This window comes from Panthera leo, chromosome F3, assembly GCF_018350215.1.
Source record: "Panthera leo isolate Ple1 chromosome F3, P.leo_Ple1_pat1.1, whole genome shotgun sequence".
In the NCBI taxonomy this organism is placed as follows: Eukaryota; Metazoa; Chordata; class Mammalia; order Carnivora; family Felidae; genus Panthera; species Panthera leo.
This window is the reverse complement of record NC_056696.1, coordinates 59,268,215-59,292,528: the sequence shown is the minus strand read 5'-3', so window position 1 is coordinate 59,292,528 and position 24,314 is coordinate 59,268,215. Positions and strand designations below refer to the sequence as shown.

General features: G+C 39.9%; 1 protein-coding gene across 2 annotated transcripts in view; it reads left to right on the top strand.

Annotated features, from left to right (window-relative positions):
• TAF1A (TATA-box binding protein associated factor, RNA polymerase I subunit A) overlaps positions 1-23,894 on the top strand; it is a 31,343-nt gene extending 7,449 nt beyond the window's left edge. Inside the window, exons 4-11 of one of the 2 annotated variants that reach the window (XM_042925710.1) lie at positions 3,462-3,575; positions 9,475-9,673; positions 13,034-13,164; positions 14,703-14,861; positions 18,624-18,690; positions 19,505-19,628; positions 20,678-20,832; positions 23,631-23,894. In XM_042925710.1, coding sequence (XP_042781644.1) covers positions 3,462-3,575; positions 9,475-9,673; positions 13,034-13,164; positions 14,703-14,861; positions 18,624-18,690; positions 19,505-19,628; positions 20,678-20,832; positions 23,631-23,743 — 1,062 coding nt within the window. In that variant the 3' untranslated portion in view covers positions 23,744-23,894. Of the gene's footprint in view, positions 1-3,443; positions 3,576-9,474; positions 9,674-13,033; positions 13,165-14,702; positions 14,862-18,623; positions 18,691-19,504; positions 19,629-20,677; positions 20,833-23,630 lie in introns of both variants that reach the window. The other variant, XM_042925711.1, reaches the window with a different exon arrangement.
• Positions 23,895-24,314: the final 420 nt, after the last annotated feature.

Genomic DNA, 24,314 nt, shown 5'->3' with positions numbered 1-24,314 from the left:
GTGATTGCTCGTCTGCTCCCTGGCCTTTTGACTTGGGAGTTCCCCAGAACTCAGTCCTTAGTCCTCTTCTTAAATGGCCTTAAATCTGGTCTGTATGCCGGACTGTATGCCCAGTTGTGTATCTGCGGCCCTGACATCTCTCCAAGCCCACGTTCCTCTGTCCAGTTGTCTGTTCCGCATCAGCACTCAGGTGTCTAACAGTCGTATCACACCAGCGTACCTAAAGTGGACCTTCTGATCTTCACCATCAAACCTAATTTTCCTCATCTCAGATGATGGTTTTTTAAGTATCTAATCGCTGGGGCCCGACTCTGAAGTTCCCTTTCTTTCATACCCCATATCCTATTGGCTCTCCTTCAGAATTCGGTCTGAATACTTCTCGCCAGCTGCGTGACTGCACGTCAACCCAAACCACTGTCATCTCCCGTAGATGACTGCTTGCTCTCCGGCACCCCCTTGTCTCTTTTCAGCATAGCGAGCGACCAGGGTTATCCTTTTTAAAAAATAGTCTTATAAATAAACCACCATACAGTTCCCACATTTAAATGGTACAATTCAATGTTTTTTCATATATTTGCAGAGATATGCAGCCATTACCACAATCTAAATTTTGAACCTTTTCCTCCTCCCCCCCCCCCAAAAGAATACACTCACAGTCACTCTCTGCCCTGTCCCTCCTTCCCCCCACTCCCCAGCCCCTGGCAACCACTAATCTACTTTCCGTTTCCGGACATTTCAGAGAAGTGGATTTTATGATATGAGGTCTTTGTGCATGACTTCTTTCGCTGAATGTGTTTTCACATTTATTCTTGTTGCAGTTTTTATTAGTACTTCTTTCCTTTGTATTAGAAGGTGACATTCCATCCTGTTCTGTGTGTCCCTTCGTCTGTTGTTAGACATGGGCGTTATTTGCACTTTTTAGTTATTATGGGTAATGCTGCTATGAACATTCACGTTTTTGTTAGGGATGTTTGTTGAAATCTCTTGGGTATGTACCAAGGAACAGAGTGCTGGGTCATACAGTAACTGTGTTTGGCCTCTTGAACTACCAGACTGTTTTCCAAAGTACCTGCACCATTTTACATCACCACCAGTAATCTATGAGGTTCCAATTTCTCTGCATCCTTGCCAGGTTTTGTTACTGTCTGTCTTTCTGATTGTAGCTGCCTTAGTGGTTGTGAGGTGGTAGCCCTTTGTGGTTTTGATTTGTATTTCCCTAGTGACTAATGATGCAGCATGATCTTTTTAATTTTTTTTTTTAATGTTTATTTTTGAGAGAGAGAGAGAGAGAGAGTGAGTGAGTGGGAGGGAGAGGGGCAGAGAGTGACAGAGACACAGAATCTGAAGCAGGCTCCAGGCTCTGAGCTGTCAGCACAGAGCCCGACGCGGGGCTCGAATCCACGAACTGCAAGATCATGACCTGAGCTAAAGTCAGACGCTTAACCGACTGAGGCACCCGGGCGCCCCTGCAGCATGATCCTTTTAAAACACAGGATCGATCATGTCACTTCTCTGCTAAACTCTGTAATGGCTTCCCATTTCACTCAGTAAAAGCCAAAGTCCTAATGATTGCCTGCAAGTTCTGTATGATCTGCTCATTCCCTTTCCGCCTTGACCTTTCTGATCTCATTTCCTATTACTCAAATACTGTTTTTTTTTCTTCTTCCAGCCTCCCTAATCTCCTGGTTCTTGCTTGAGCAGACCATGTGCACTTTTGCCTGATTGCCTTTGCTGTACCTATTCCTTTTACTTGGAAAGGTCCTTCTTCAGATATCACTATAGCTATCTGTCAAGTCTCATTTTCAGTGAGTCCTACCGTGACTGTTTAAAATGCAATTCCATACCGCCCCCTCCACTTTCCAGCTGTCACTCCTGACCCCCTTAGTGTGCTCCATTCTTCTCCCACCATACTTGCCGATTTAATTCTGTTTCTGGGTTATTGCCTGTCTCTCTACAATAGAATGTAAATTTCCTGAGCAGAGGGATCTAGAACAGGGCCTGGCATATACTTTTAAATTTGTTCAGTAAAATATAGTTTATCCATAAATAACTTCACGTGGAGCTCTCAAATAGCTCTTACTAATATAGTAACCATCGCATTGGGTAGGTATTTAATAAAGCCCAAAAAAAATCTGAGAGAAAAAAACCTATTGGTTGAAAATTTAGTTTATGGACAAAGCTATGTTCATCTATAAAACATTGGACAAGTTATAGGTTCTTTTTGTCCAGAATTTGTATTATAAAATGAAGGATTTGAATCCGTGGTTTCCAGACACTTGTCTGCTTCTTTTTGAATTATCTAGGGCTTTTGTTGAAAATACAGACCCCTGTGCTCTACCCTATACTGATCAGACTCTGAATCCCTAGAATATTTATTTTTAAAAGGTGTCCCAGGTAATTCTTATACACAGCTGGGTCTAAGAACAATTGTTACAGTCTACAAATTTTCTATAAGCTCCAAAATACTACAATTTGGTTTTTCTACAAAGGAAATCTTGATTCCTCTTTTTGAGTTGGAAAGGTGAGTATTAGGATTATACCAAACAACTAATATATATATTCACAGAAAGAACTGATTTAAAATTCTCTTAAATATACTTTAAGATCAGTAATGAAATAGGGGTGCCTGGGTGGCTCAGTCGGTTAAGCATCTGGCTTCGGCTCAGGTCATGATCTCATGGTTGGTGAGTTCAAGCCCCGCATCGGGCTCTGTGCTGACAGCTCAGAGCCTGGAGCCTGTTTCAGATTCTGTGTCTCTGTCTCTCTGCCCCTACTTCCCCCACACACTTACTCTCTCTCTGTCTCTGTCTTTCTCTCTCTCTCAAAAACAAACATTAAAAACAATTTTTTTTTAAATCAGTAATGAAATATTTTAACTGGGTAAGAGAAATAGAGATTTACCCCAAGAAGCGCTCCAGGTTCTGTTCCCAGAGTTTTGGTGCTCTGGGGAGAAAGTAATACTTTATTAAAATTTGACTGTAGCTGATGAAAAATTTTAAGTTGGAGTTCTCAATATAGATTAAATATAGTCAGTTGTAGAGCTTTATAGATCTCAGGAAACATCTAGTCCATTGCACTCATATTGCAGATGAGACCAAGAATTGTGAAAAAGCCAGGGTTAACAGAAACTGAGTTTTCTGACTTTAACATTCTTGCCCCTATGCCAATTAGAAATTCTGTTTTCAATATGGATCTGAGCTGCGTACCTTCTTTAGACTACTAAGTTTAAAATGGCACTATTACAGCCATCTGCTATTTTTATTTAATGGATGGAAAAACTTTATCGCATGAGATATAATATTTAGTTTTACTGAGTGAAATGAAGTATAGTAAAATGTTGATAGTAGTGGTATCTAGGAAAACGAATTATAGGTTGTAAGCAGAAAAAAGATAGGGTCCTTAGGCAGAAATTGGTTAAGGGAAGGATTTTACATTTTTATTAGTAATTTCTGTTTTGACAGATTATTTGGAAGCTCGGGAGTGAAATTCTGTTTTATCATCCCAAAAGCAACATGGAGACTTTCAATACCTTTGCTGACAGGATGAAAAACATGGGTGTCATGAATTACTTGAAGGTGAGAGAATGCAGGCTTTGTGAATTGACATTGACAGTGCTTGTTCTTAAAAAAAATCTTCTCAGTGATGAGGTAGGTAATGATGTAAAAGGCATGGAAAAAGGGTAAGAGGATAAATACAAGAGCCTGAAAGGAAGTAGTATTGTGAAAACCATTTATTCCTCCATTTCCTGCTGCCTGCCTTGTTCTCTGAGGCAAAATACCTTGTCTTTGTTTATCTGCGGCTGCCAGGACCAGTCCTTAAGAGATGGCACTTATGCCTTATTATGACGTTGGACCAAATTCTAACCTCTTTGCTTAATTCATTTGGGTTCTCTAGGAATTCATGCTCTTAGAAAAAAGAAGCAGCTAAAACAAATTGGGAATTCGAATATGTGAAAGTGGTTCCCCCCCCCCCCCCAGCTTTATTAAGGTATAATCGACCTATAACATTGGGTGAGTCTAAGGCATACGGTGTGATAATTCGGTACACGTGTATATTGTGAAATGTTTACCGCGTAAGGTTAGTTAACGCATCCTTCCCCTCACACTGCCGCCTTGTTGTTGCTGTGGTGAGGCCATTAAAGTACTACTCCCATAGCAACTTTCAAGTATACAATCCAGTGTGATTAATTATAGTTACCATACTCTACATTAGATCCCTGGAACTTACTCATCTTACAACGCTAAGTTTGTACCCTTTGACCTACATCTTTCATTTCCTCCACCCCCTCGACCACCATTCTACTCTCTGTTTCTGTGAGTGCAGTGTTTTTAGATTCCACATGTAGATGGTGAGATCATACGATATTTGTCTTTCTCTGACTGACTTCACTTAGCATAATGCCCTCAGGGTCCATCCACATTACCCAAAATGACAGGATTTCCTTTTTTATTATCAAGTAATATTCCATTGTGTATATGTGTGTGTAGATACATACGACATTTTCTTTATGCGTTCATCCATTAGATGGGCACTTAGGTTGTTTTCATGTCTTGGCTATTGTGAATAATGTTGCAATGAATATGGAAGTACAGATATCTCTTTAAGATAGTGATTTCATTTCCTTTGGATATGTACCCAGAAGTGGGATTGCTGAATGATATGTAGTTCTACTTTTAGTGTTCTGAGAAGCCTGCACACTGTTTTCGGTAGTGGCTGTATTAATTTATATTCTCACCAACTGTGTGTGAGGGTTCCATTTTCTCCACATCTTAGCCAGCATTTATCTCCTGTTTTGATAATAGCCATTCTGATAGATGTGAGATGATATCTCATTCTGGTTTCGATTTGCATTTCCCTAATGGCTAGTGATGTTGAACACCTTTTTATGTGCTTGTTGGCCAATAATATGTCTTTGGAGAAATGTCTGTTCAAGTTCTCTGCTCATTCTTTTTTTTTTTTTTAATTTATATCCAAATTAGTTAGCATATAGTGCAACAATGATTTCAGGAGTAGATTTCTTAGTGCCCCTTACCCATTTAGCCCATCCCCCCTCCCACAACCCCTCCCGTAACCCTCAGTTTGTTCTCCATATTTATGAGTCTCTTCTGTTTTGTCCCCCTCCCTGTTTTTATATTATTTTTGTCCCCTTCCCTTGCATTCATCTGTTTTGTCTCTTAAAGTCCACATATGAGTGAAGTCATATGATTTTTGTCTTTCTCTGACTAATTTCACTTAGCATAATACCCTCCAGTTCCATCCACGTAGTTGCAGATGGCAAGATTTCATTCTTTTTGATTGCCAAGTAATACTCCACTTAGGTATATACCACATCTTTTTTATCCATTCATCCATTGATGGACATTTGGGCTCTTTCCATACTTTGGCTATTGTTGATAGTGCTGCTATAAACATTAGGGTGCATGTGTCCCTTCAAAATAGCACACCTGTATCCCTTGGATAAATACCTACTAGTGTTATTGCTGGGTCTTAGGGTAGTTCTATTTTTAATTTTTTGAGGAACCTCCATACTGTTTTCCAGAGTGGCTGCACCAGTTTGCATTCCCGCTCTACTCATTCTTTTTATTGGGTTTTTAAAAAAAGATGTTATTTTATTTTTTAAGTTCTATTTATTTAAGTTATCTCTACACCCAACGTGGGGCTCAAACTCAACCCCGAGATCAAGAGACGCAAGCCAGGCACTGCTGGGGTTTTTGCTATGGAACTGAGTTCCTCATTTATTTTGGATATTAACCCCGTCAGATATATGACTTGTAGATGTTTTCTCCCATTCCATAGCATTTTCATTTTGTTGATGGTTGCTCTTGCTGTCCGGAAGCAGTTTAGGTGAATATAGTCCTACTTGTTCATTTTTGCTTTTGTTGCTTGTGCTTTTGGTGACAAAAATCATTGCCAAGACCAGTGTCAAGGACCTTTTTTTCTTATGTTTTCTTCTTGGAGTTTTATCGTTTCGTGTCTGAGTAGTTAAGTCTTTAATTCATTTTGAGTTAGTTTTGGTAAGTAGTAGAAAATAGAGGATGAATTTCATTATTTTGAGAGTATCTAATTTTGCCAGTAGCATTTATTGAAGAGACTGTCTTTTCTCTATTTATTGAGTATTCTTGGCTTCCTTGTCAAAAACTGGTTGATTATATATGTGTGGCTTTATTTCTGGGCTGTTGATTCTGTTCATTGGTCTATGTGCCTGTTTTATGCAGGCACCGCGTGCTTTAATGACTGTAGCTTTATAATGTAGTTGAGTCAGGAAGTGTGATGCCCCAGCATTGTTCATTCTCAGGATTGCTTTGGCTATTTGGGGTCTTTTGTGACTCCATACAGATTTTAGGATTGTTTTTTCTACTTTTGTGAAAAATGACCCTGGAATTTTGATAGGATTACATTGAATTTATAGATGGCTCTGACTCTTAAATGTAGAGAACAAACAGAGGGTTGCTGGATGGGTTGTGGGAGGGGGGATGGGCTAAATGGGTAAGGGGCTTAAGGAATCTACTCCTGAAATCATTGTTGCACCATGTGCTAACTTGGATGTAAATTATAAAAAATAAATAAATTCTAGAATGTGCAGGGAAAAAAATACAGATGGCTGTGGGTAGTATGGACATTTTAGCATATTAACTCTCCGATCCATTCATAAAAATGTTTTAATGGTCCTAATGTGTAGGCAGAGCTCCCTTTCTAGATTTTTTTTATTAAAGCCTCATCCAAAAACATTGAGTCTCATCCAGAAACATTGCGATGTTTCCAAAATGGTAGACACTTCCCTGTCTGTGGTATACATTTAACTAAAAGAGTACTTTTTCAATAAAGTTTTAAAATGCTTTGCTTTTTAATTTTTTTTGGTATCTCTAAAGTTCTTGAAACACAGCCATACCCATTCATTTCATTGCCACAGCTGCTTTTAGTGTGACAAATGACAGCATTGAGTAGTTGTGACAGACCATATGGCCTGCAAAACCTAAAATATTTACTCTGTGGTTCTTTTTTTGTTTTGTTTTTACTTTTTCTATTTTCCAATTTTTTTATGGTGGTAAAATATATAGACCATAAAATATGTTATTTTAACCATTTTAAGTGTACAATTCAATAGCATTAATGACATTCACAGTGTTGTACGGCCATTGCCAGTGGTTTACATTTTTCATCATCCCAAACATGAACTCTATGCCCGCTATGGAATTACTCCCCATTCTCTCTTCCCAGCCCGTGGTAACCTCTAATATGTTTGCTGTTCTATGGATTTACACATTCTAGATTTTTTCAATGTTTATTTATTTATTTTGAGAGAGTGCACACCCGTGCACCACTGGGGGGGGGACAGAGAGTCCCGAGCAGGCTCTGTACTGTCAGTGGCAGAGCCCTACGGGGGACTTGATCCCACTTGATTGTGACCTGAGCTGAAACTGAGAACCGAATGCTTAACTGACTGAGGCACCAGACACCCTGATCTATTCTAGGTATTTTACATAAGTGGAATCAAACAGTATTAGTTCTTTTGGGTCTAGCTTATTTCACTTAACATCGTGTTTTCAAGACTTATTTATGTTGTGGCAAGTATTAGAACTTTTTATGGCTTTTTATGACTCATTAGCATTCTATCGTATGTACCTATCACATTTTGTTCACACATTCATCCGTTGTTGGTGGTGAACATTGGTGTACAAGTATCTCTTTGAGTTCCTGTTTTGAATTCCTTTCGGTATATTACCTAGGAGTAGAATTGCTGGGCCACGTTTTATACATATAAAATGTATGTAAATCTGTATGTAAGCAAATATAAAATATACAAAGATACAAGTTTACGTTTAACTTTGCGCCATTTTACATTCTCACTGCTTTCTTATTTTGAAGAAAGATTTCTCCCAGTTTAGGATTCTTTTCTTAATTAGAAAAAATTTCCGGAGGTTCTCCTTACGTGCCAGGTGCTCTCTTGCAATCTTATTCTCTGGTAGCCCAGGTATGCTACGGGTGGAATTTAAACGGAAGCACCTTATGGTTCTGCTTGAGGAAGAACTTTCCAGCTGAACGGTTGGAAAAAGAAATGGCCTGTCTTGGTGTGTGCTCCCCTCTCTTCTTTCAGGAAGACACTGGTTAGCCATTTGATTGGGGAGGGAGGGTCGAATTTTAACTAAATTATTGGTTGGGTTCTTTTAAGCCCATAGAATCTATTCAGTTGAAGTAAAGAAACCTGAAAGGAACCGTATTTCACACTCCAGAGTCCGAGGGTGATAATTAAGATAGGCAGTAAAACATTTCCTGTAAAACACTTTCTGCTATTTTCCAGATAATGTGCTAGACATAGTCCTCGCAGTAGAGGGAGACGGGCATGTATGTGGAATCAATTATGGGTACCAGAGTAGAAACGCAAGATACAGTGAGAAGACGAAGGAGGGAACGGTCAGCTCTGGAATCAGAGAGGGCTGGGATTAAATGCATAGGGGGGTCACGGAAAGAAGCGATGCTTCAGCTGAGGCTGAGAAAACAAGTGGGTGTTCACTGGGCAGATCAGAGGAAAAGCTGGGCGGGCAAGGCAGGGATTGATGAGAATTTGATAGCCCTGCATCCAGTGCTTCAGTTACTCTAAAAGTCACTTGGGTAGAAGCCAGGGGAAGTCGGCTGGGTCCTCTGTGCCATCCCCAGGGAGCTTAGTTTTTCCTCTGTAGGCAGTGGGAGCCATTGAAGGTTTCACACAAATGAGTAACAAGATGGGGTTTCTTTGGCAGCCCCATGGAAGGCAGATTTTAGAGGGACAAGATCAGAGAGACCAGTTGAGAAATTACTGAAGTAGTTTGTGACGAAGGCCTTGAACTCTGACTCTACTCACATGACTAACTGTACTTCCCGTTATTCCCCTCTTTAATATCCTCCCTACTTGTGATGCTCATTCTTTGTGTAGTTGTTCTTCTTGCTTCTATAGTACGCATTCACTTTTCCATTTGAACCAATGACATTCTTCAGTAGTCCTTTTTAAGATGTTTTCTGTGAGCTTCTATGACATCTATAAAATAATGTATTGATCACCTGCTGTGGACCAAACTAGGCAGTAGGTGGGATGCAGGTATTATCTCATTTAATCTTTATAACATCCTTCTGAAGGGTTAATAATAATTGTTCCATATAACAGGTAAGACTCAGGCCAAGTCACATACTCAGGTTTACGTAGTTTTAAGTAGCATCTGAGCCAGGACTATCTGTCTTGAAAGCGTCTGTTTGTTTCACTAAACGACACTGCCTTCTTTTTGTGAGTTTACCTAATTTAGCTCCCATTTGCATAATGTTAATTGTTTCATGTATCTTTCCTCTTTGCTAAATTGACGTTTTTGATGATAGAGACAATATTGTTACATCACTTATGTACTACCAAGAATTTAGCCCCAGCATATATATTTACTGAAGTTTTGGATGAACGGATATCTAATGACCTGTTTGTCAGTGGGCTTTTTCTTTTTATTGTTGCAGATCTCCTTACAACACGCATTATACCTTCTGCATCATGGAATGCTTGAGGATGCAAACAGAAATCTCAGTCGTGCAGAGACATGGAGATACGGTGAAAAGTCATCGTCCCAGGAAGTGTTAATCAACCTTGTTCAGGCCTATAAAGGGCTTTTGCAGTATTATACTTGGTCTAAAAAGAAGATGGAATTGTCTAATCTTGGTGAGTGAAGATGAGTGTACTTTTTATGGCTATGAGACCGAATCAGAGGGACAGACAGGATCTTTTTTTTTCCTTTAAGTTTATTTATTTTGAAAGAGAGACAGTGCACGTGAGCGTGCACGCAAGTGGGGGAGGGGCAGAGAGAAGCAGAGACAGAATCCCAAGCAGGTTCTGCGGCACCAGTGCAGAGCCCGATGTGGCAGTTGAACTCACGAACCATGAAATCATGACCTGAGCCAAGATCAAGAGTCAGATGCTTAACCGACTGAGCCATCTGGGTGCCCCTAGACAAACAGGATATTAAGGAATAACCTCATTCCCCTACTTTGAAGCCTGGCTCTTTCCAGATACTGCAGAGAACAGACATATCTATTGATGTAAGATTCTTGATCATCCTTTGTAATATTTCTGATATATCATACTTTTCAGACATAAATTAGATGATGCATAAATTAAGTCCATGACCATGTTAGATTTAGTGTTTTGTTAATTTTTTTTTTTTTTTTTTACATTTATTTATTTTTGAGAGACAGAGAGCGTGAGCTGCGGAGGGGCAGAGAGAGAAGGAGACACAGAATCTGAAGTAGGGTCCAGGCTCTGAGCAAGCTGTCAGCACAGACCCTGATGCAGGGCTTGAACTCATGAACCACGCGATCAGACCTAAGCCAAAGTTGGACACTCAACTGATTGAGCCACCCGAGTGCCCCAGTTTATTGTTTTTTTAAATATTTTCAACAAAGATTACAAATTTTTTTTAGTAGACATTATTGCATATAATAAACATTTCTTTCTGTGTATTTATTTGTTTTTTAAATTTATTTTTACTTATTTATTTTTTTAAAGTTTATTTATGTAAGCAGTTTCTATACCCAGCATGGGGCTTGAACCCACAACCCCAAGATCAAGAGCTGCGTGCTCTACTGACTGAGCCAGCCAGGCGCCCCATTTTCCTGTGTGTTTAGAATGGAGTTTAGTTTGTTTTATAATGTTCGTTTTTTTAAAAAAGAAATTTATTTTTAAGTAATCTCTAAATTCAGTGTGGGGCCTGAACCTATAGCCTGAGATCAAGAGTTGTACGACCTTCTGACTGGGCCAGCCAGGTGCCCCTGTTTTACGATGTCATTCTTCATATTCATATTCTTCATATTCTTCTCTAATATGCTTAGAGAATAGGGCAAGGTAAAGTTGTTTTGTTCCTGTACAAAGGTCATGATTTTCTTGATTGACCACACCAGGAATTGGCTGCATGTCCCCACTTCTCAGAGTTCCCTTTCTCTGGCTTCCAGTGGTGATGTTACCTCTCCCATCCCCGGATTTGTGTTTAATTCTCTGCATCTTCCTTCTCTTGTGTAGTTTTCCTCCATAGCCTCTCTAGGATTCACCCTTTTTATTTTCTCATCCTCCATCCAAATCTCAGTCCCCGTATATATCGGCTAATATGTATAAGCAGTGATTCCTTATGATACTTATATGTACGTAGTATTCCCTTGGTCTCTTGGATATGCAGGTTCACTAATCTCAAAATTCCATTCCCTCTTTCTGAGTATGATCTCTCCCAAGACACTCGTGAAAAGCTGTCTTCATTGTGATAATCTTGTCCAGTCTTCATGCTTCCTCTCCGTCTAGAAGGCCATCTGCCCTTCCATGACTCGTTAGACCCCCTCATTCTCATACCATAAACCTCATAGCTCCACGTCTGACCTATATCATTTGACTCTTTACCTCTTGCTTTTTAATTGTCCTAAGTTTTTTCATGTCTGTTTTATGTTGTATCTCTTCTTTCTTCTAGACTAATCAGTCTTCTGAGGTTACATATCTCTTATTTCTTTGGTTAACCTTGACATAATGCCTGGTATAATTTTCTTTTCTTTTTTTTTTTGAAGGCTTATTGAGGGACACCTGGTGGCTCAGTCGGTTGAGTGTCCGACTTTTGATTTCAGCTCAGGTCATGATCCCAGGTTGTGGGATTGAGCCCTGCGTGGACTCTGTGCTGAGCGTGGAGCCTGCTGAAGATTCTGTCTCCCTCCCTCTGCCTTTCTGCCCTGCTCACGCTCTCTCTCTGTCTCAAAATAAATAAAACCTAAAGAACTAAAAAAGGCTTATTGATATTAATTGATTAGATGAGTTTTAAAGTCAGTATTTGCCTTTTTCTAACCTTTCTGGTTAGGTGGAATTCAAACAAACATTGGTGATAAAAGCAGTAGGAACATGGCATTTGCACGGTCTCTTCCACGGGTAGATGATTTAGGACCTTTCTGCAGCTGACGGCTTGTTCGCTACCAAGAAGACATAAAGATGACATAATGTGTGGAGCTCTTTAGATCATCTTTAACTTTGGATGTTTGTTTAATAAAGAAAGGTTAGGACTGGTTCTGTGTAACTGAACTCATGAGAACATAACACCTGAACGAATGCTCAGTATTGGTTTGGGATTTTTCTCTGTTGCTCTTGGCCTGTCCTGGTTGGATTTGACGCACTGGTGACTGGAGACCCCCTTCCACGGTAAATTCACACTCCACTTCACTGACTCGGGGCGTGCTTTTTTTTTTCCTTTTAAAATTCTTTATCGTTTCTTAACCTATTTTCCCTTTATCACTTCATATTCAGGTCCGTATTGATATATATTTAGTTGATCCTCTGGGAGGAGAATACCTGTGCATTTTGGGGAAGGGGAAGGGCTGTTATTTTGGCCAAAAATAAAAAGTATTTTGTTTCTGTTAGCTGTCACTTTTGAAAGACTAACTTTTCTTTTAAAATTTTTTAAAAAATATTCATTTTGAGAGGGGGAGAGAGAGAGAGTGTGAGCGTGCACGAGTGAGGGAGGGGCAGAGAGAGAGGGAGACACAGAATCTGAAGCCGGCTCCAGGCTCAGAGCTATCAGCACAGAGCCCGACACGGGGCTCAAACCCACAAACGGTGAGATCGTGACCTGAGCTGAAGTCGGTCGCTTGACTGACTGAGCCACCCAGGTGCCCCTAGACTAACTTTCCTTTTAAACCTTTAAGACTGTGAAATATAACATGCAGAAAAAGTGTGTACACAAATGTGTGTTAAAATGAATAATTTAAAACAAATATCCAGGTAGCTACCACCTAGGTTCATTCTCAAAGCTCCCCAGGTATGCCTTCCTGACCACACTTCCTTTTGTTCCTTTCGTGTGTGTTGGCAGGGAGGGAGGGTGTTGGGGGTGGGCGGGGAGAGTTTGTGAAGATGTAGTATTATTCTTTAAATGTTTGTTAGGATTTACTGGCAGAGCCATCAGGGCGTGAACTTTTCCTGTGGATAGTTCATTGATTGCTGTTACTATCAGGAGTGTCCTCGTTAGTGAATAACTTTCAAAAATCTTTTATCTCTGAACAGATGAAGATGATTATGCTTACAACACAGCATCCCAGACTATGCTCAACCACAGTTGGAAGACATCGGTAAACCTTGGTGCCTTGATTCAAACTCCTGGAGTTTGGGACCCTTTTGTGAAGAGTTATGTAGAGGCAAGTAGGCTTCTCATAAAGTTTTATTCGTTTCATTTGTTATAAGCCTTATCTTTATTGGTCAGAAGGCAACTAAATGGAGAAAATTGTTTTGTTTTTTTTAAAAAGAGAGGGGCACCTGGCTGGCTCAGTCAGTGAAGCATGCAACTCTTCATCTCAGGGTTGTGGGTTTAATTTTTTTTTTTTTTTTTTAATTTTTTTTTTTTAACGTTTATTTTTGAGACAGAGAGAGACAGAGCATGAACGGGGGAGGGTCACAGAGAGAGGGAGACACAGAATCTGAAACAGGCTCCAGGCTCTGAGCTGTCAGCACAGAGCCCGACGCGGGGCTCGAACTCAGGGACCGTGAGATCATGACCTGAGCCGAAGTCGGACGCTCAACCGACTGAGCCACCCAGGCGCTCCAGGGTTGTGGGTTTAAACCCCATGTTGGGCATAGAGACTACTTAAAAAAATAAAGTCTTTAAATAAATAAATAAAAATTTTTAAAAAAAATTTAAAAGAGGGAATATGATATGTCTTTTTGGTCTGAGTCATTTTTGTTTTACTAATATCCTGTAAATGTTACTGTTTTTGTTCCCCTCACCACTGAGTAATGGGACATGGTCGAATATTTATAAAATTAATAGCAATATAATTTGTAAATGTTAATTCGTTAGTATTCTTATTGAATTTAGAAGGAAAGCAAAAAGTTGGTTGTTGCTTTTTTAAGTAGGCTTTATGCTCAGTGCGGAGCCAACGTAGGGCTTGAACTCACCACCCTGAGATCATGACCTGAGTTGAGATCAAGAGTCAGACACTTAACCAGGCAAGCCACCCAGGTGTTCCCAAGCAGAAAGATATTTTATATTTCGTGGGCTAGAGAAGACCAGGGGACAAAAATCTGAAACTAGGTCATAATGTGGGATGAAGAATAATGGCTTTTAGGAAGTTCGTCAGGGTGCTGTGTCATCTCAGAGTTGCTGTGAAAGGACGGGGCGGTGGGGGGGGCTTGGCACTGGGAATAAATCTTCAGAATTTTTGAAAGTTACATAAACGCTAACATGATAATTATGCTGTCAAAAGATACTCTCTGAAACCACATGCCAGTGAATCTGGGAATTCCCCTGTGTGGGTGGGAACGAAAGGGAAGGAATCCTAGTTCCCATGTGCTCCTTCTGTGGCTGAAGTCATGTCGGCACTGAGGTTCGCTGCTTCGTGGGGTCTTTCTCACTCGTCGGTGGGCCCTGCTTTGAGGCCTTCATTTCTTTCAGGAACAGTTCCTAGGTTGAAGTGGCTGCATTTTTCAGTAACAAAAATGTGATCAGGAAGAAATGGGAACCCATGTGGGCCTTTGTTGTAAGTGATCTGTGTTCCACAGAGGTTGTAAGGTATGCTGGTGACAGCAAAAACTGCCATTACTGTCGTTCCCTGTACAGGAAGTACTGTTTGTCGTTTTGGTGAATTTTTGTACCCGTCAACAAAGTCAAGTTGTGCATTATCTTTCACTCAGCTGTCTTACAGAATTTAGCGAAGACATTATGACTTATTTTATATAGATGCTGGAGTTCTATGGGGATCAAGATGGAGCCCGAGAGGTACTCACCAATTATGCCTACGATGAAAAGTTCCCGTCAAATCCAAATGCTCACGTCTACTTATACAACTTTCTAAAGAGGGAGAAGGCACCAAGAGAGAAACTGATAAGTGTGCTGAAGGTATAAAATGTTTATTTCAATGACTGAACAGGGTCGGAGGTCTACTTTAAGACATCCTTAGGGGCGTACGGCTGGCTCAGTTGGAAGAGCATGTGACTTGATCAGGGTGGTGAGTTCAAGTCCCATGTTGGGTAAAGAGATTACTAAAACAAAGAAACTTCAAAACATCCTTAGGTCGTGCCTTCCAACTTGCAGATTCTGGCACTCCTAGCAAGTCACTCTGTTTGTGTGATGGTGCCCTGAGGTGGACAGAGGGGATCCCGCCCTGAGGGGACCCCACCACGGCCGGCCGTTCCCCCATCGCCCTGCCCAAGTGAGACTGAGGGCAGAAACCCTTTGCCACCCTTCTTGGAAAGTTCTGCTTTGATAATTTTTGAAAATCAGCTTTATGGAACCTTTCACGCAATAAGACACTTATTTTAAGTGTATACTTGAAGGCATTTTAACAGAGACATACATCCATGTAACCACCATGATAATCAAGACGCTGAACATTTCCATCCTCTCAGAACATCTTTGATTTCCCTTTTGTAGCCTATCTACCCACATTTTTTCTGGCCCCAGGCAAATAATGATCTGCTTTCTGTCACGACAGATTAATTTTACCTCTTCTAGAATTTCATATGCATGAAATCTGCAATAAGTGCTCTTTATTGTGTGGCTTGTCTTGCCCCGCATGTTTTTGAGATTCATCCATGTTATTGTGGGTATCCGTAATTTGTTCCTTATTACTGCTGTGTAGTGTTCCATTTCTACACATACACTTCTTGATGGTGTATTTTACTTTTTGCCTGCTATGAATGCTGCGGTGAACACTCACGTACAGGGCTTTGTGTGCATATATGTTGTCATTTTTCTTGGGTAACTGTATGAGTGGAATTGCTGGAAAATTTGAAACAACCTCATAAGAAACTGCCCAACTGTTTTCTTTTTTCAATTGAGATGTAACTGGTGTATAACGGTATGTTATTTTTAGATATACAGTGTAGCGATTCAGTATTTGTATGTATCGCAAAATGATCACCACAGTAATTCTATCTGTCTATCACCACACAATTACGTCTATCACCACGCAGTTACAACTTACTTTTCTTGTGATGGGAACTTTTAAGATTTATTCTCTCAGAAACTTCAAATATACAATACTGTATTAACTATGGTCACCATGTTCTATATTATATCCCCAGGACTTAGGTTTATTTTATAACTGGAAGTTTGTACCTTTTTGTTTGTTTTTTGCTTTCGGGTTGTATTAGCTCTTTATATTTTAGATATTAAACCCTTACCAGATAGGTGATTTGCAAATATTTTCTCCTTTCACTGGGTTGCCTTTTCATTCTGTTGATGGTTTCCTTTGCTGTGAAGAAGCTTTTTAGTTTGGTGTAGTCCCACTTGTTTTTTTTTGCTTTTGTTGCCTTTTGCCCCACCGGTTTGTGAAGTGACCGTACCATTGACATTCACGCCGTCAGTATGTGAAGGTTCAGTTTCTCACTTCCTCACTAACACTTGGTATTGTCAATCGTTTGAATTAATAGCCATTTTAGTGGATATGCAGTGGTGTCTCATGTGGTTTTAAGCTGCATTTTCCTAATGACTGATGATGTTGAGTATCTTTTCATATGCCTGTTGGCTACTCCTGTATCATCTTTTGTGAAGTGTCTGTTCAAACGTTTTGTCTCTTTTTTTAGAGAGTAATTTGTCTTCTCATGGATTTGTTAGTTTTATATAATCTGTCCTTACCTAAGGCATATGACATGGGATTCACAACATGGACTGAGAATATTTTCTTCCAATCTGTGGCTTGCCTTTTTTTTCTTAATAATGTCTTTTGAAGAGCAGAAATCTCTAATTTTGAAGTACAATTTATGCATTTTTTCTTTTATAGTTACTACTTTTTGTCCAAGAAATCTTTGCCAAGCCCAAGATAATGAAGATTCTCGTCTATGTTTTTTTTTCTTTTTTCTAGAAGTAGTACAAATTTGTGTTTAGGTCTATGATAGATTTTCAGCTAATTTTTTTGTGTAGTGTGAGGTCAAGGTCAGGGTTCATTTTTCCCCCCATGTTGTTATTCCAGCACCATTTGGTGAAAAGACTCCTTGTCCTCCTTTGAATTACATTGGTAATATTGTTGAAAATCATGGGGCGCCTGGGTGGCTCAGTCAGTTGAGCGCCGACTTCGGCTCAGGTCACGATCTCGCGGTCCATGAGTTCGAGCCCCGCGTCGGGCCCCTGTGCTAACAGCTCAGAGCCCGGAGCCTGTTTCAGATTCTGTGTCTCCCTCTCTCTGACCCTCCCCCATTCATGCTCTGTCTCTCTCTGTCTCAAAAATAAATAAACGTTAAAAAAAATTAAAAAAAAAAAATCAATCGACCGTATATATGGGCTCTGTTGTCTTCCAGTGGTTTATATATTGCCATCCTTATAGCTACCCCACATGTTATAACTGTTGCTTTATGTGAGTCTGTGTCATGACAGTCATATAAATTTGTCCTTTCTCAAAATTGTTTTTCTAGGTTCTTTGACTTTCCATATACTTCTTTTTAAGTATTTTATTTTTATTTCTTTAGAGAGAGAGAGCATGAGTTGGAGAGAGAAGGGGGGGGGGGGGGGGGGAGAGACAGAGAGAGAGAATTCCAAGCAGGCTTCACGCTCAGCACAGAGCCTAACACGGGCTCAATCCCATAACCCTGGGATCATGACAAGCTGAAACCAAGATTCGGACACTCAACTGACTAAGCCACCTAGGCTCCCCTTTCCATATACCTTTTTATTTTTATTTTTTTAATGCTTTTTTTTTTTTTTTTTTTTTTTGAGAGAGAGATAGATACCATGAGTAGGGGAGGGGCAGAGAGAGAGCGAGCGAGGGAGAGAGAGCGAGAATCCTAAGCAGGCTCCTCAGTGCAGAGCCCAACACAGGGCTCAGTCCCACAAACTGTGAGATCATGATCTGAGCCGAGACCAAGAGTCGAATGCTCAACCAAATGAGCCGCCCAGGCGCCCCTCCATATACATTTTTAAATCAGCTTGTCTAGTGCTAGAAATTGTCTTGCTGGGATTTTCAATCTATAGATCAATTCTGAGAAAATTTACATTTTAACAGTATGGAGGTTGCCAAATTGTGAACATCATATGTCTTTCCATTCATTTAGGTCTTTTGTTTCCCTATGAAATGTTTTATAGTTTTTGTATATATTTTGTTAAATTTATCCCTGTTTCGTGTTTGGGGTTGTTACTGTATAGGACATTGCTTAAAAATTTTTTTTAATGGTAAAATATATATAACATAGAATTGACCATTTTAAATGCATTTTTATTATTTTTTTAAAATTTTTATTAAAAAAAATTTTTTAACGTGTATTTAGTTTTGAGAGAGAGAGAGAGAGAGAGACAGAGCGTGAGTGGGGGAGGGGCAGACAGAGAAAGAGAGACACAGAATCTGAAACAGGCTCCAGGCTCTGAGCTGTCAGCAGAGCTCAATGCAGGGCTCAAACTCACGAACTGCGAAATCGTAACCTGAGCCGAAGTTGGACACTTAACCACCTGAGCCACCCAGGTGCCCCGACAGGGATTTTTAAAAATAGCTTTACATAGAACACCTTTCTATACCCAAATTGAAACTGGACAAGAGCAAAACATGTTTTAAATCCTTGATTCATTTACTGAGGGCATATTAGGCAATAAGGACCTTATTTGAAACTAAGCTGAAATTTGAGGAATGCTGTTATCACGTGTAAAATTTACAAGATTATTTTTTTCTTCCAGATTTTGTATCAGATTGTACCATCTCATAAACTCATGTTAGAATTCCATAGATTACTGAGAAAATCAGGTAAATAATTTTTATTTTGTATCTCCATGTGCAGATAAGCTGTAGACTAGCAAACTATGGCCCATGGGCCAAATCCACCCCTAATCTGTTTTTATAAATCAGGTTCTTTTGGAGCATTTATGTGTTGTCTGTGGCTGCTTTTGCACTACAACAGCAGAGCTGTGTAGCTGTGACATAGACCGTATCATTCACAAAGCTTAAATATTTACTGTCCCTTTATTAGGAAAAGTTTTCTGACCCCTGCTGTAGAATATGAGGCAATATTTAGCACAAGAGAAATGGCTGCAGTATAATTCACCTCATTTAATCTCTGTTGCATTTCAGCTCGGTATAGAAAAGAACATTTTTTTTTTAAGTAGGTTCCATGCCCAGCACGGGGCTTGACCTCACGACCCTGAGATCAAGAGTCATGCAGTCTACCAGCTGAGCCAGCCAGGCGCCCCAGAACATAACTTCTTCATAGAAGGAAATCAGCTTAAGTCCAATAGGTACTGGGACTGTGTCAGTCCCTCTCCTGTTAGAAGAGAACATATATAAAATGCCTACATAGGGCAGGCACTTTAATGTTCTCAGTAAAGTATAGCTCATTTAGAAATCAGACTCACCACTCTGACTTCATTAGCAAAGACTAAATTAATGAATTATTGAATATTTCAGATTTATCACAGGAGAGTATGAACAGAATGAATTATTTTAAACTGTTAACCAAACTAGAAGGCTTACAATTCAGTAATATTTTGTCAACTGAATATATATTTTTAGCTTTGTGCACTTCAGTATCTTGTGTAAACTCTAATTGTTGTGACCATTGCAGAAAAAAAAGATCACCATAAACTTGGGCTGGAAGTATTATTTGGAGTCTTAGATTTTGCTGGATGCACTAAAAATATAACTGCTTGGAAATATTTGGCAAAATATCTGAGACAGACTTTAATGGGGTAAGTAGAAGAAGCAGTGTTTATTACTGGCTCAGCACCAGTAAAATTTCCCAGTATTGTAGCTGATGTCTGTCAATGTTTAAGTATCATTCTTTGCTTATGTTTTTTGATTTCTTGAATTGTGTCTTCAGTTGTTTCTTCTGGGTACATCAGAAGCAAGGAAATAAGGTCACAGGTAAAACATACAAAAATTCTATTAAGATTTTTTTATGGGGACACCTGGGTGGCTCAGTCGGTTAAGCGTCCAACTTTGGCTCAGGTCATGATCTCATGGTTCATGGGTTCGAGTCCCACATCGGGCTCTGTGCTGACAGCTCAGAGCCTGGAGCCTGCTTTGAATTCTGTGTCTCCCTCTCTCTCTCTTTCTGCCCCTCCCCCACTCATGCTCTGTCTCTCTCTCTGTCTCACAAATAAACATTAAAAGAAAAAAAGATTTCTTTTATTGTGTCCAAGTAAGTACTGTACCTTACCACTGCAGTACTAAAGAATGTGTGTATTTTCAAGTTGGAAATGATGACAAAAAGGGGTCATCCCCACTCTCCGCCAGGCTGTTTGTAAAGCTCTTGGTGATCTGTGTGTCATCATCTTGTAAGATCACATGGAAACTGCTTTTCTCCCAGCTGGTTTTCAATAATTTTTTGTGGGGCTTTTTAGGGCCTCATAAGATCATCGTCAGTTATCCATTCAGCAGATGTTTGTTAAGTCCATTGTGAGCTGGATATCTAAAACTATGCCTCTGATCATAATACCATTTTGAGAAAAGAAGGAGTGGCCCTTGTCATTTTTAAAAAGTGTTTATTTATTTTTGAGAGAGCACGTGCAAGTCATGGCAGGGCAGAGAGAAAGAGAGAGAATCCCAAGAAGGTGCCATGCTGTCAGTGCAGAGCCCAACGCGGGGCTGGAACCCACGAGCCGTGAGATCATGACCTGAGCTGAAGTCAGACTGAGCCACCCAGGCTCCCTTCCACAGACTCTTCTTAAGTTCATATTCTGCCAGTATAGGTCCATCTCCATCACTGACCTTCTCTTTTGACATTTTTCTTTTCCAGGAACCACCTTGCCTGGGTCCAAGAAGAGTGGAACTCCAGGAAAACCTGGTGGCCTAGCTTTCACTTCAGCTCCTTTTGGGCAAAAAGCGATTGGAAAGAAGATAAAGCTTTGGCTTGTGAGAAGGCTTTGGTAGCTGGAATACTGTTAGGAAAAGGTATGGGGTTTTTTTTCTTCTTACGTAGACGTAGCTTTTGGACGATTTTGAAATTACAAAGTGTGACCATTCATTCGTGTCACAGCTTACTTGGTACAGTGCCCAAGGACATTAGATGCTGGGGAGGATAACTGGTGAATGGAAAAATGAACGTTGAGTTGGGGCCAGGTGATCTGCTTGTAAGGACTGTCCGTGGACTGGAAACTGATTTCATCTTGTTGATTGCGGTGCTTGCTTTTTATGCTGTAATTTGCGTATCTTTAGGGGCCAGTTAAGATAGAGGATGCAGACTGTTTCCACAACAACCGCATAGAAAGTTTACTGACATTGTCCACTTGACAGTATTAGAAATAGAAAAAGATTCTTTGCTGACCTTACTGTTTGATAATAGCTCCGCATTATACTTAACTTATCTGTTCCGGTTCGGAGGGAACATTTCTCCCGTAAAAAGAGTATACCTCCTATTAACTTATTTAAAAATCCTCTTAAAGAAAGGGAAATTGACCTTTTCTTCGTGGAACATGCTGGCTGTTAAAACTCTCAGCGCTCGGTGCCAATGGAGCAGGGAAACTGTAGGTCAGAGAAAAAGTGAGTGTCACCCGTGTCCATGAGTAAGCAGTCTGTTGCTAGAGAGTTCAGGGTATCCTAAAGAGATTCTTCAGCTCGGTTGTGAGATGGTTTTATTTTGGAATTAGTATTCTCAGTGAGTGTTTCAGATGATTACAAGGGTCAATGAAATGCTGGTTCCTAAGAGGAAAAGGACAAATAAATAGGAAAACAATTGTAAGATTTCTCTCTGAACACACTGATGCCAAGGAACAGAAATGTGATTCAGACTGAGATTTCTACTTCCTTATGAGCATAGAGGCATCTAGTACAGATATCTAAAGGTGTCTGTGTTTGAGCCGAGTCTGGACTGATTTTCCAGTCTGTCACCTTTTCCTGTCACTTAGATCAAACAGTTAACCTTTGGGACCCTCTCTCTGAGTGGGCTTCCTAACACCTGTCCATGCTGCCTACAGGATTGTTGTAAGCATCAAGTGAGCGTCACATCAAAGTGCTTTATAAATTCAAAAGTGCTCTGTGAATATCAGGCATAATCATGCCTGAAAATGGGCACATTTCTTTTTTCCGGTGTTAGTGTGGGGGTTGAGTCAGTCTGTTCAGGAGTTGAGCTGGGTTTTGTCCGTGCTCTGGTTATCCCCATTCTATCACAGGATTCAAATTCTGGTCACGATCTGCCTTTACTTCATGCTGAGAGCAGGGTCCGGTAGCTGCCCTTCCTTCCATGCTCTGGTAAGGCAAGCCAGGCCTTTTGTCCTTGTGACTATACGTCTTCTGGCGGAGGAAGGAGTTTGTAGGTTATTTGGCTTTTTCTCTGTGTTAGGGTGAGATCAGAGTTCTTTCTATCTTTCTATATTCTAGATGGAAGCAGAAATCTGTGTACAAAGTATTTTGTTTTTGCTAAAGTGGTAGATGTGTTTGGAAATACAGATTATTACATTAACATCACAGCACTGCTTTCTAGCTAATAAAACGTTAGTAATTCTGGCATACTATTTCAGGAATAATGGTTACTGTAGGTACAGTATATATCCTAGCAATTTCCCAGAGAAGATGAATGTATGGTGAGACTATAATGAAATTAGTTCTTAGGTGATTTATGGTCTCACTCATCAAATATAAAAAAAATTCTCTTCTTTAAGGTTTATTTATTTTGAGAGAGAGAGAGGAAGGGAGTCGGGGAGGGGCAGAGAGAGAGGAGAGAGAGAATACCAAGCAGGCTCTGCACTGACAATGCGTAGCCTGACACGGGTCTTGAACTCACGAACTGTGAGGTCATGACCTGAGCCGAGATCAAGAGTCAGCCGCTTAACCCAACTGCGCCACCCAGGTGCCCCTAAAAAAATCTCTTAAAATACCCAGTTTACATTTTTATTTATTTTTTTGAAGAGAAAGCGTGAGTCAAGGAGAGGGGCTGAGGGAGAGAGGGAGAGAGAGAGAGAAAAAGAGGGAGAGAGAGCGAGAGAGAGAGAAAGAAAGAAAGAGAGAGAGAAAGAAAGAATGAAAGAATCCCAAGCAGGCTCCACCCCAGTGTGGAGCTTGATCCCACAACCCTGGGATCATGACCTGAGCTGAAATCAAGATTTAGATGTTCATCCAGACGCACCCAGTCTAGTTTTTTTTAATAGAAATTTGATTCATGTTTGAAATACTTGACCAGTGAACCGATGGCATTGTAAGACTGTGAAAAGACCTTTGTCAGAGCTGCCCCATCACCATCCAGCTGCTCTCTGGATGGCTAGAACGGCTGGCTAAGTGCTCATCTCTTCTGACCTGTGAGGAGTTTATTTTAATCCTTGACATCAAGGTTTTCTTACAGAGAACCTTTGTATTGTTACAGATGCCTCTTCCGCTGTTTTACAAGCTGACATTGAAAGGGAATTTGTAGTAATTTGCTTTTGGCGAAGTCTCGTTTAATATGTGAATATATGTATAATATGCATATCACCTTGACTGGGGCTTGGGAGGCAGGGTGGAACCAGCTAAAGTATGTGCTTTAATTAGCAGCCAATCAGAAACGTTTTCATATGTAGAAAGTGTGCGTTTCACTGGTGATAGCTCTTAGAATGTGCTCAGGATACCTTGGTATAGATAATACAAATCCATCTTATTTTCATAATCGTTAGTATGCCAGAGTTGAAGCAAAATTTTCAAAATGTGGAAATATACTTGAAGAATTTGATAAGTATTAAAACTCTTTGTTGATTTTGCTTCGTTTGTTTTTTTTGTTGTAGGTTGTAGATACTTTCGGTATATTTGCAAACAAGATCATCCAGTCTTAAGGAAAAAAATAAGGCGGATAAGGAAATCTGTGAAAAAACACAGTATTGTAAATCCAGGACTCTGATACCGAATATTAGTTATTTACGATGAGTAGCTACAGAATAGTAGCTCGGTAGGTGTTACTGAATGTATTTAATTGGCGTATCTATGATGTAATTTATATTTTTCTATTTTTCTATATTTTCTATATTTCTGTATTTTCTTTTATTGTAATTATAGCTAAAAAAGAAACAGCCTTGCTGCCTTTGTTCTTTGTAAATAGCATATTTTTCTTTTTTGTACCATTAAATATAATATTTATTAAGAAATAAACCTTCAAATAAGAAATATATTTGTTTCATTAGAGAATGCAGGTGTACGGCAGTTATTGCTGTCTGCAGATAATTTCCTTCTGACTGTTGTGTAATAAAACATAACTTGTAGTGTTGTTAAATGGATTTCTATTCTTGGAGTTTCTAAACGATCCACATTAGGTTTACCATCATAAGGAATATATTGGTCATGAGTTCTCGTGAGGAATTTTGGAAACAGAGAAGGATTTAGGAAAGGAATTCTCTTTGTTTCGGGGGTATTAAGACATGGGGGCTTGGGGCTAAGTGACCTTCTGACAAGAGAGCTACCTTTGACTCTAGAAG